Genomic DNA, 13,524 nt, shown 5'->3' with positions numbered 1-13,524 from the left:
CTCTTCCACATTCATAGTCAGTGCTAATGAACATTCACTTACTTTAAACATAATAATCATTGTTTTGTAGAGACCACTTTATGCTAGGAACTGAACCCAGGAAGGAAGCTGAAGGATCTGTCCTGATGTGCTGACACTTAACATCCACATATGGCTGGGTAAACAGATAGGCATGCAGGCACGGGGCATGCATCCACACTTTGTGTAAGTGAGAACTACTGTACAAAACGAAAATTAGAAGACAATGACACTATATTGATGCCAGAACTCTTCAAACCTTTGAAGAATTGTTTTTCTACACAGCTAAATGGAAGCTGGAGGTAGAGCAGCTTCCATTTCAACTCTGCATAAGAATTCCATGGTGGAAGTTTAATCTCATTACATATAGCCTTTTAAAAATTTGCTTTAATCTAATGCTGTAGCTTAATAACTCCTATTTTATGTTGTAGCTTTCCGATGCAAATTTCACTCCTGTTATAGTATCAACTAATGGCATCTATTAAAGAAAAGGCAAATTGAATGAAATGGGCTACATCACTGGTGATAGCTCAGAGCAGATTTGATTACACTTTGGGTAAGGAAAGATAATCAGATCAGACATTGCAGCAGCTATTAATACACATTTTTACAGTATTATTGATTGGAAATATAAACTATTTACTGACCTGGGGCCACTCAGAGTTGCCGTGTCCCTCACTGCCTGTGCAGTTTCCGATGCGAAATCCAGAGCTCCAGCTACTGGTTTGGTTACTGTGCCAACCAGCCCCTTCCCAAGGCCTGAGATGAAACCACTGACACCTCCTTCAGTTTTCACACCTTCAACTGTTGAAGTTATGACGCTTGTCAATCCTCCAATGATACCTACAAAGACAAGAACGGCAAAGTAGGCCAGAGTATTGCCTCGAAAAATGAGAGAGCCTTGTCACAGCTGATGCTGCCTGCCTAATGGCTCACTGTCAAGCTTGACAGAAAGGTTCTGTGCATTTAATGTAATCAAAACTGATTGCATCAGCTAGTAACTTCATACTCTGTATATGCAGTATACACACCCATCTACACAGACAATAATATCCTACAAAAAATATGTAATTAATTATGTATTTTAAAAATATTTCTGTACTGTTTTAATTCCCAGGTATATTTACACAAACAGTCCTTGTATATTCCTGAGGCGCAGTGGTTACTTATAATGTGACAAAATTCTGTAATTCTTTTACCACAAAAGCTTATACAATCTAAGACATAAAACAGGAAAGTGCACTTCTCCACTGGAAAAAGCCAATCATTTGAAACTGTGTGATTTTAACTGTAATGCTGCCAACAGACATCTCTGTGCACATTTCCACTGCTGAGATTCTGAATGCTCTGAAGAAATCAAGAGCCTGCTGAGCCTTCAAGAGACTTGGAACAGTTCCTGTTATCTGAGAACACACTTCACAGATTTCACATCTCCACGATTAGAATATCACAATTTTGAGTGAACTGGCTTAAGCACTCATTTAAAGATGCTTACCACCATTGGGCTCTTCAGCTTTCAGCAGCCAGGTACTCTTTTAAGGTCTGTAATTGCAGTACAGACCAGGCAGCACCTTGACTTCCAAACTTGAGAAGCACAAAGTATTAAATCACTTCTCTTGAGTAACTATAGTTTATGGTTAATTCCTACATTTCAACAGACAGGATTTTACAGTTATTTGCTTTTTTGAAATAAATTGAATAGGAAGCATTTAGTAACTCCACAGAATTAAAACAGTCCCACTAATTACTGGATAATAAAACTAAATGAATTGTTTTTATAATTGACTTTTCAGCAAAGACTGACATATTTCAGATTTCCTACATTTCTACCAATATAATTTAGATCAGACCTTATAGCACACTGGGGTGAGAGAAACCTCTCTCACGATCTAGTTAAGTACCTGTGGTGTCTCTGTGACAAAAGTCCAGCGTAAGGACTTTTGCTCAGCATAGAGAAGATTGCTGTTTTAGTGGAAGCCAGGTTATCTTGACACATGCTGCAACTGTTGCACTAGAAGAATGACATTTAAACAAACGGAGTGGAGATGATGCAAAATATAAATATTTGATTTAAACTTGGCTTGTATTGATTTAATGTTCTTCAACAGATAAATCATGAACTAAATTGATGTGAGGTTTTGGCCAAATTAAGACTCGTCCACTGCCTTTTACATAAATTCATTTCTCTAGTTCTTAAAAAGCAGACTTAAAAAAACCAAAACCAAATCACAAAATAACCCAACTGGTGAAATGTTATTTTAAACTGATGTACTGATTCTGAGGAAACTCAGGTTTCTGGAACTGAAAGCAAACATAAGAAAGCTACAATCCAGCCATACTCATTTTTATTTTAATGTCTGGCCCTCAAAAAGACTGCTTGCATGGGTATTTTATGTCTTAACAAAGAAACTGAAGTTTTGGATGAACTTTCTTTGAAATTTCATTTTCATTTGCAAAACAATTTTTACTTACCATTACATGTCAAAAGACCTTATTCTTAAATGTAGTTTCTGTCAACTTAAATAACCCCCTCACTCCGACCTGCAAGCATTCAAATTCAAACACAAAGCCTGTGATAGCTCCACTTCCCTGGCTTCAAACAATCACCCAAGAGTCGTACCAACTGTTCTTTTCAATCTGACCATTACTTTTAAGGGAGAAATGAGTTAAAATTACAACTAACGGTTACCATGTGCAAGTCCGTGGATCCCAGCTACCAGATGTTCTCCACTAGTTGCAGCATGGTATCGAATGTATTCTCGTTCGGTTTGATGTCTGTTGTCCATTGTCTTGCCCAAACCATCTGACAAGGTCCCAGCAAACTGTAAGAGAGCAACTTTTTCTGTTATTAAAAGAACAAAAGGTGTTTCTCTTATGTAGATTTACTGAAGAAAATTCCTAGATTCTCATTGTGAAAAAACAGATTTATACAACTCATTTTGTTGCACCTATGCAGCCCTCCAGCTTTTTTGCCATGAAGAAAGCTCAGAACTACATTAACCTGTGCTTTCCATTGGTGCAACTGAAATCCTGAGGTGACAGTCAGAAACCAAACGTGCCCAATTGCAGTAATCAAGCCAAAATAAATGAAGTCTGTGAGGGATCTACCAAAAAAAGTGCCAGTGACCCAACCATAACCTTTCAAAAACTCACAAGGATGTTATTTAGATACAAAGCTTTTCTTCTGCAAAGATATGTGAAAAGCTTCAAGGCAAATATGCCTGTCATGAAACTAAAGCATTTGTAAGAGTTAATTAAATTCTTTATAGTAACACAATGTAGAAATGGCTCTATTGTGAAAAGAGTTGGTGGGGGAGCCCCGTCATGTTCCTTGCAGCACATGGGGTGATCTGATGAGAGATGGTCATGTTTGTAAGTGTCCACAGGTACTACAGACTGTAAAACAAAAGTCTAAGGGGAACCCTGAAGCACTTCTACTGCTTACCCTTACCTTTAGCAGTATGGGGGAGACTTGAAACACACTTCTAGTTAAAAGAGGACATCTAAATCCAGACAGGATTTGTTCTGAGAACTCTGACCATTACTGAGCACCAGTCCATGAAAAACCACTAAATAAAAATGATCTATTGTGATCTGTTGACATTCAGTTTGACATAAACAGATATACAACAGAAGCTTGGTGCAGGGAGGGAGGCAAGAAAAGGCAACAAAAAGCCTGAAACCTTAACTCATTCAGGATATTGTTACAGAAAAGGACTCCTAGCAGACATTTTCCTGGAATAACCTCCAAATACGAGCTATTTTTTTGGTTATGTGTAGTTGTTCATCTTCTGTACCTCCATCAACTGGCATCAGCATTCTAACAATCTTCTCCTTTCAATAAATGAACTCCCCCTCCCACTAAAGGAAAGATAATTTAATGCTTTGTTGTGTCCCAGAGTGGGGCTGGGGAATGTACCAGGTGCCAGAGGAATGTCAGAGGTGGCTGCAGCAGTGCTGGAGTCACTGCACCATCACAGCTTCTTCATTGTTCAAGAACTGTATATGGACACTGCCCTTTCCATTGCCCAGCTTCTCCATCTGGATTTCTGAGGTTAAAGAAAATCCCTATGGGATCAAGGTGTGCACCAGAAGGCAACTAAAACCTGGTGTGAAATTCTGATTCTAACACACTAAAGATTAAAAAAAGAAACGGACAAACAGTTAATTTATGTGCTTGATGCAATGACCAAGTGCCCTTCTTTTTCCTGTCATTTTTTTCCAAGGCTGCATTTCTTTTTTACTAATGACACCATTTCCTAGTTTTAGATGCTTCTTTCCAGCTCAAAGACAAACTAATCCAGTGGCTCTAATTATCTAAACAACTAGACTTTAACAACATGCACAAAAATTAAATGCCATGACCCCTCCTGTGACTTGATCATATGGACACTAAACAGAGCATAGTGATCAGTGACTAAATTACTCCTGACCTCTTTGTGAACTTAATGTAGGTGGTTTTGTGGGGTTTTTTTTTAAATTAGCCTAGAAATACAAACCAACCTGAAGCTATCTATTAACCGTGTTTAAGGTTGGGGACATTATTTTCTGGACAAATAATAATAAAAAATTCTCTTAGCAAGGAGGGAGAAAAAGAAAAAAATCAATCACATGGAACAGAGTTTAAAAGTCACAGTCACAGTCTCCATTAACCATCAATCCAACGTTAAACGGGGACACTTTTGTTCATGTTATTTAGAAAATAACACTAAATTACAGCTGTAAATAGAACAATTTAAGGATTCTAATGTACCAAGTGTACCATGAAATGTTTCCATTTTGCCCTCACTTGGGTGAAAAAATGATCGTGAACTTCATGTTGAATTACTATTTGACACGCCTCTTCCTTCCCCCCCTCCCCGGGTACTGTTTGTTTGTTGGCCTCATTTAACAAAGACTGGAGCCAAACTTTTGTAGCCATCTGTGCCATTTGTACCTAAAACAATAGGTTACCTCAGTGAACACACGTGAATCTGTCCCTTCTGCACAATTTCCAGCTCTGAGGTACAGAACGTAACGTGATCAACTTTGCCAATTAGAGAGAAAATGCCAGGAAAGATAAAACAACTGAGACATTTCACAGGCGTTAGCAAGTCACATTTAGGTCTGCTAGGCAAGTGAATGAGTTAAAGTACAAAAGCAGACTTGCCTTTCCCCCCCCCCCAATGTCTTGCTTTTAGATGCTTCCTTTGAGAGGTGTGATATTGGATATTGAGACTCGTAGAAAAGCAGTGATGGTGGCTTACTGAGCTGTTAACCCAGTCACGCAGAAAATAGTCTCCAGATAAACAAAGGTGACAACAAAAGTGTGATCCACCCTTGTCTTCCTTAGCTTTTGTTAATAAGGTGTGACCTGATAACTTCAAAGCCACTTAAGACTGTGTAAATACCAACATAACTAAATACACCACAGTCTGTGGAACAAACATGAAACTAATCAAGGGACTTCTAAAAACCAGTCCCCCTTCCTCTGTCCTGATTTTCATAATGAGTTCTTTGTACTTGCCAATGAAGAAAATAAATTACTAACTTGGTCTTTTATCTCTGCTTTTTTCCCCATTTCAGATATGCTTTTCCTTGAAACAGAATTGCAACACATTACATTAGTATCAGCTAAAATAAGTTACCTGCTTCCTAACCAAAAGACACCGCAGTGCTGCTGAACAAAGCCAATCTACACACGAGGTACGCGTAAAGCAGCGGGTATTTTACTTGTTAACCTGGCATCTCCAAATGCAGCGAAGTACGGGTCTTCCACACTACTAATTAAAAGTGCTGTCATTTCAGGTACTAAAAATATTTCAACTCATCATTAACATGCATTGTTTAATCCTTTGCCTTATCCATTCTGCTTGGACAGGAAAAGGAGAACCTCTTGAAAAACCTCCAGTCATCTGAACGTTCATCCACCTCCATTCACAGATACCATCTTTTTCCTCTGACTCTTTTTGTCTCCGAAGCAGATGGTACTTCCTGCATCTCCCCTCTATGGAGGGACACAGCCCTCTTCTTCCTGGTCTCCCTGGTTTTCACTCCACACTGGTTCATCTGTGATGTGACACTACCAACTGGCAATATACTGCAAGTAGAAAATACAACCCAGTGCACTTCCCGAACTTCAGCTTATGTGGCCTGACATAAACTGTCCTCCAAGGAGAGCGACCTACGACGACTTTCACTTTCCCTCCAAATCCCAGGACATTATGCTCCTGTGAACACTACCCCTGGAGCAACACATAAACCACTCTCAGCTCTTGATGAGAACTGAAAATGTTATTACACTTTCATAAGTGTGTGGGGCACATCAGCCTTAGCCGCCTCCTCTGTAGGTTCAAGTCATTCATTTGTCATTTCTTGTTTTACGTTTACAGTGTCACCAATCAACATTAATTTCATCTACCATGAGCTGCAAAAGCAGTTGAAATAGTATCTGTACAAGAAACTAATCTATTCATGTGTGCGAGTTTTTTTTGGTGTGTGTTTGTTTTTCTTTTTCAAGGCCCAATAATTAAGGCAGTTTTGCCACAAAAACTTTTACCACTGACTATGCACCCTTTGCTGTTTCAAGCAATAGAAGAAAAACAAAAACACCCATATATGGTGTTTGTGAATCAAAGCTGGTGCCAAACAATAAGGCTTCTGGGGCACAAGAAGAATTCAAAGCAAATGAAAACTAATTCTAGACTCTGTACTGCATGTTCCCTCTAAGCCAGATGCATGAAGCACACAGCATGGAAATAAGTTTTAAGTAATCTTTTAAAGTCTTTTTAAGCTCTTGGCACTGCCTGGTTCTCTAAGGACATCCCAGAAGGATAAATACACAATTATGACTTTAGTCCAAACATTCCAGTGTAATTCTAGCATCAGAGAATGGTACATTTAGTAATATTATTGACTGAGCAAAGTAGAACATTCCAAGATGAAATTTTAAGGGAGAAAGTGATGAAATTAAATATAGGTCAGTTATAACTTCTGTGCGAAACTCACAATGAACTGCATTTAAATTAGAAGTCGCAGGGATTACTCAGTTCTCATCTTTGCTTTGCAGAACTCCTTTAAAAAGGAATTCTTTATTGAACTCCATTCAACTCTTGCCCCAAACCACCACCTTTCAAAAACCCTGAATGCCACACATTGATGATGTTCATACTTTTATCTCCAATAATAAAAGCTGCTTCTCAGAGACCAGAGCACAAACCTAAGTATGTTATTTCAGCAAGGTAGAAGAGAGTATTTAAAATTTAAGTTAGAAAGTCTAATGTAAACTGTGAATTATGTCATCTTCAGTTCTCACACATGCTATTCCATTTTCCAAAACAGGAAAACCCCTGGTCATGATGATTAAAAGTCTTTCCACAGTTTCAACAGTAACTCCTCTAAATATAATTGCCCACATGAAAGAGAAGAGCTGCTTATCGCAGGAAACAGAGGCTGTACAGGTAAAGAAAAAACAGTGACTGTGACATTTCTGAATGTGAGTTCTGTTAAATACATTCTTCCTTACAGCCCTAAGCAGGAACATGGGGTTTGGAACTTCACTTTCCTCCCCTCTGCTCCCTTGACATTTACCTTCTTTCTGATGTCCTACCCACAGAGGCAATAGGCACAGACGGCTTGAAAGGAATAAATGTCTCAAATCAGTGCATGCTGAGAGCCTGACAGTAAAAACCCGAATAAATATCTACACAGTACTGAGAAAATACTGACACTGCCCTGCCCCGAAAGAGATATTCTTATATAGTACAAAGTATTTTACACAGAACATTATTTTAATAAGTTTTTAAAAAAATACTAAAAGTTTCTTATTAGCATGAAACAATGATCTGTTTCTTTAGGTATTATCTACATACATTAAAAATAAAATGTCAACACATACTCTATACATACTTAAAAGTTTTTCTTAATGCAAAGCATATCTATAAATTAGATAATAAACTCAAGTAGACTGACAGCATTAGAAACTAGAGGCTACTTTCTTTTGAGTTTTCCTTTTTTAAAAAAGCCCACATCCACTCCCTTCCCTGCTAAACAGAAGTTTGGAAGCACTGTTCAGCCAAGTGATTAAATACAATGGGCTATGTCTAAACCTTTAACACATATCTGCAAGTTTAATCCCTTGTGGTTACTTGCCTTCTAGCAGTATCACCAAAATCACCTTTATTTCCTCTCCAACCTGTTAGAGGTATTTTAGAGGAAGCCAATTTTTACGCTGATTTCCGACAATTAAAGACAACAGTTCAAAACTAGGCATTTATTTCACTCTATGGAGGCAGAATTCTTCAGTGTACATGTTACAGACTAGGCAGACACACATATGTGCTGCTAGAATTTGTTCTGGTTAAGAAGAGTTTGAGAGCAGTTAGAATCCTCAAATCTTGGTGTTATTCTTTTGAAAGTGTAAAAAGAAAAAAGAGACATGCAGTATTCCTGGACATACGTAATGACTGGGTGCAGTGGGACAGATGACGTTGTCTAGTAAATTCTTCAGCCTAAGTTTCCTTCCTTTTATTGCAATGTCTCAAGACTGATATTTAATACATTTCTGTGACACCATAAAAATAACTTTTAGAGCAGCTTCTTTACTAATCAATACGTACACTGCTCTGGAATGGAAGCAAGACATTTAATTTTACAAACTGGACATCAGTAAGCAGACAGACAACACCGATTCCTCCTCTCACATCCCTGAGGTCACCTGTATGTTATACTGGGACTAAAAAATAAAATGTTTTAAGTATTGGAAAAAATAGCAGGTGTCTACTTGTCAGATTTAGAAGCGCTAGTTATCTGAAGCTGTTCCACAAAACACATTTACATGGCTTGTCAGCCTCTTACGAATTACTCGGATATTTAAGCAGGAAAGTTTGTGAATTCAGTTACATTTACATGCCATATGCTTTTACACTTTCTTTACACATCAATACATACCCAGGGTCAACTGTTAAGTACAACCCTAAACAGAAAGGATGGTTCAGGTCGAGCTCAAAGCACATTTATAACTGAGTCAAATTGTGCAGAAAGAACCGTGTGATGGGACTATGAATAGAACTGACACAGTCTTAATTTAGAAAATACTAAATCAGCAAAATGCTGTAATCAGCTTCTCATTTTAAGAGACACATAAACTTTGACCCTCTCTAAATTACTGACAGCCAAGAGGAGGCAACAGCTTTTCTCACTGAACAAACATATGTTTCTTGAGATTCTGGGCAGCCTTCTCCACCCTATTTATGTCATATAACCCAAGTAAAGGAGCTTTAATTAGCTCACATCCCATCGTTAACTAAGCTTCCTAATGCAGACTGACAACGGCATGTTGGCTGGGTAATCTGCGAAGCCCCCCGATGCGCGGCCTGTATGGAGCGGGATCAGCCGGGCAGCCCGGGAGCCCCCGCCGCTCTTCTCCGGGCAGATGCCTGAGGAGCTGGGGAGCCTCCCTCCAGGACCTCCTGGGAAGCTGCACCAGCAGGTGCCCGTTGGCAATAGTTTTGTGTTACAGGGTTGAATGAGTGATCCCTGCAGGAACTGCCGGCTGTTTTCACAGACACAGAAGGCAGTCAAAAGTCCACAGCATGAACTTGGAATGACCCCAATTGCAGAGTCACTGGCGGGTTCATCTGGAGGACAACTGCGCTTTATTAAACAACTAATACCCTTAACAGATAATTTCCCTCCCCCCAACTTTAACTCTTACAAAGCTTTAAGGTTTTCCTGTTTGTTTATTTTTTAGGAATGGAATAATTTGCTTTTTTACACCCCCCTCCTGAAAAACTCTTCTATATTCTGAAAACCAGAGATCTAGTCCAGTTCCTTGAGTTAATAACACGCAACAGTGATGTATTCAGAGGGCAGCAGATTAAGTTTGCTTTTTAACATCACATTTACCAACTCTGTTAGTTTTTATTTTCATAGGGAATTTCCTTCTGGCAGCACACCTCTTTCCAGCCAGTTTCATTTTCTGCCATGGTCACCTCTGACCACACTTGGGACCTGAAAGAACCTCCTATTTAAAAACCCACAGGCTTTCTGTATTCCATTAGATTTTTGAAGGAAACCCAATACAAAGACGTTAATTCTGATGCCATCACGCGTGCAGTGCAAATGGCGAACGACTCTTTGAGGGATGATGCGTTGGGAGCTGTTGAACTGATGCCAATCAATTGTTACAGCTTCACAAGATACTGTGCCCATCTCCCGTGAACCTAAAAATATTGTTTTCCCTCCTCAGGGATACACAGCCAAGGAATTTTCAAGTTTAAATCTGTACTATTTAACATTTTCTATACAACTACATAACTCTGTATATATAGTAGAGCGGTACAGTCAGCCTTTTTTCAAGGCTGAAGTCATTCATTTCAAACTCACACCCCGTTTCTTCTCCTTCAGATGCTAATTGTGATACATGGATATACGTGCCTGTTTTCATGACAGGCTAAACATTCCAAAGCTGTGGGTTAAGATCAAATTTCATTTCATCTCTATGATAAATGTTTATTTCTAATTTCACAGTTTGTGTTTTTGGCAACATTTTGCATACTGCACTTTAAATTCTCTTTTTTTCACTTAACTCCCCAATGCGTCAGCAAAACAGGAACACTGAATTTTATTTTGCAAACAAATCAGCTGGTAAATCCCTTCAAAATAAAGCTCTAGAGCAGGTGTAAAACTTAACCCCCCTGCTTTTTTAATTGTCGAGATGGTCACTTGTAGATTTCGATACAGAGCTGAGCACCTCGCTGTTTGCAGATGTTCCGCTGTTGCAGGATTCTCATTGTCTGCTGAATAACTTCTCCTGGAAATGGCTCATTCAAAGCTACCACCGATGTGTCAGTTTGATTCCGAACACGCACATTTCAGACATCAAATCCTGATCAAAACAGTTCTTCCCATAGAATACATCACCATTTTTGTTTGATCTTACCCATGCCCATTTCTCCACATAAAAATATGTTGGAGTCAAAGCACATTCACAAACACTTCGTATAAGAAAAGCGATCACAGATGACAGGACTGATCACAAATATCAGATGTTCTGCACATAAAACGTGACACTTTCCATGGCTTTTGATTGTCACTAACTGTCCATAAAGCTTGCTGTCTTTTCAAACTGCTAGGAAATGGGTAAATGGCCTCATCTCTAATGCTCCTCCCAGCACCAAAAGTTTCTGTTACTTTCCATTTCATGAGCTGCACATTTTCATAGTGTCTCTCACTGCTCAGCACTTGAACCTGCACATGAACTGCTGTCTCTGAATGAAATGCAAGTTCAACTGAGGATGATCTGCAGTGCCACCTGGGTGTATGACCTGAACAAGCTGCAGCAGCCCCCAGCCAACACACAGAATCTGAGTGCCACCATGATCTTTTCTACATTAGCAGTTGACTATTTACTGTGACTCTCTCCTGACAATAACACCACCATGTACTTCTTTCCCAGGTTTCATGTACAAAGGCTTTCGTCAGAAGTTCCCTGTCACCAGGATATGACTTTTTTTTTCCCCCAGCTACTTGAATTGCATTTTGAGCTAATATTCCTAGAACTACCGAACCACAGTGTGTTCAAAGATGCAAGAATGCCAGTTGTCCTTGCTTCTGAAGAGCATCAAATAAGAGTTGTTGGTTACATAAAATAAGAAACTTTAAACAAAAGGGAACAATCAGCTTTGACTGTTTTAGAAGCATTTCTGTCTGTTCCTGTGTAGAACCTGCTTCAATTGTACCCATCTTCTGTGCTCTGCTATATCCACTCCTCACCTTATTTATTGCCAGTTTTGTTAAAGTTAACATTCATACAAGTCAAACACTTGTTCATGATTTGTTTTTAAATAATCCCTTTATTACTTCCACTTCACTTTCCATTCAGTTATCTTTATTTCTCTGTCACTGCCAACCACTTGAGATTCTGCTTTGATTTATCTTACAACAAGGGTTAAAACTCCTGTTTCCCTTCATGTTGCTTTCATGCTCCTTTTCTACAAATGCCTCCACATCAAACTCACCTGGAGCAATACCCATATCCTTACTAGTCTTACAATTCTCTTACCTGGTTCCAACACCCTACCTCTTTTCCTATCTCTGTTAATCACTTAAACACCTCTGCCACCATTCTGAGCTGAATTAGAATAAGTTTATGGAATGAAATCCCAGGGCAGAGGTTCATTTGTGCCTCTTCCTCAGCCATAAAAGAAAACACCCACCATATGATCTGTTGCAACTCCTGGACATGTAAGTCCTGGCATCTCGGGTGCCTGCTCCCAAGCCTCCTCTCAGAGCTCTGCAAGCTTCCACAGAAACCTAACAAGGAAATGCAGCTGTGGCTGATGGTTTACCTTTCCTTAAAAAGCCTAATTAAATTTCTCACTGGAAACTTCAAAGTTCAATATGAAAATTAAGCTCTTTCGAGAAGTTAATTGGGTTTTTTGGGGAGGAAGGGAGGGACAGAACAAATATTTCCATCCAAATATATATATATATATATACACACATATCTCTCTCTATATATACATATCTATCTCCAGAAACTAAGCCGAGCTACAGAGTCATAACAACTACATTACTATATACACATAATTCATAAAAGTTAACAGAATTCCTTGTAAGGGTTGAAAGAATCAGACAAATTAAATACAGTATTGATAAGCTGATTAATCATTTCAATCTTTTACTACTAGGAATTTCCTTATGCCAGCACAACACCTATTTGCCAGTAATAGATACAACCCCACTTAATTTTGCATTTGGAGAACACAAGGTACAGAACATTTTTGTTCAGATGCTAATTCAGTGTTCAATACTCATTTCTAATTGAAACACCTCTGGCACAGGAATAATTAAGGATTTAGTACTATCATGCCTAAAGGGGGAAATAAAACAAAAGCGCAGATGCCAAGAATGCAAGACATTTCTACGCATATGGCAACTATAGAAGTCTCCATTCTGAGGGAATGAAATTCCCTCAGGTGTCTATATTTAGGATCAAAGAACTTTTTAAAATATAGAACTTGGAGTCTCCAAGGGATAAGAACTACAAAACTGTCTGTAGTGAACTTTATTTAACCTAAGGTTTTGTGCCAACTTAAATACACTGCAGCTCTCCACTTGAAAGAAGGCATTACCCACTGCGTGCTCTGAAATGCATGGAAAAGCCATTACAGGGATAATCAGCAGAACTATAAAATAGAAAAGCAATAAAATGACAAAACCAGATACAACTCAAAGAGCTTACTTTTCAATTCAGTCAAGCAGTGTTATTTTTAAAGTGATGATTATAGTTTTAAAGTTTGCTTCTCTATCTACACACACCTTAAAAACTAACTCATCTTAAAATCTAGGACAGATTTTTATTTAAGACACTTTCAAGAAGTCAGGTACTCAAAACTACAGAAATGGCTGTTTTTCCCAGCCATCAGTTTCTGTGCAGAGCACAGGCTCATCTAGTTTTGGCTGCATGAGCTCCCAGCTCCACAGAATAAGTTGCAAAGATGAGGACCTCTGCAGCACAGCTGA

At 38.8% G+C, this 13,524-nt stretch overlaps 1 protein-coding gene across 1 annotated transcript in view; it reads right to left on the bottom strand.

The window, feature by feature from the left end:
* Positions 1-13,524, bottom strand: part of VPS13D (vacuolar protein sorting 13 homolog D) — a 96,836-nt gene that overhangs the window by 21,309 nt on the left and 62,003 nt on the right. The window contains 2 exon segments of the mRNA XM_010171710.1: positions 666-861; positions 2,708-2,840. Coding sequence (XP_010170012.1) covers positions 666-861; positions 2,708-2,840 — 329 coding nt within the window.

The sequence above is a fragment of the Antrostomus carolinensis genome, unplaced genomic scaffold, assembly GCF_000700745.2.
Source record: "Antrostomus carolinensis isolate BGI_N321 unplaced genomic scaffold, ASM70074v2 scaffold16277, whole genome shotgun sequence".
Taxonomy (NCBI): domain Eukaryota; kingdom Metazoa; phylum Chordata; class Aves; order Caprimulgiformes; family Caprimulgidae; genus Antrostomus; species Antrostomus carolinensis.
Note: the sequence above shows the minus strand (reverse complement) of the source record. Positions and strands in the feature narration are given on the sequence as shown.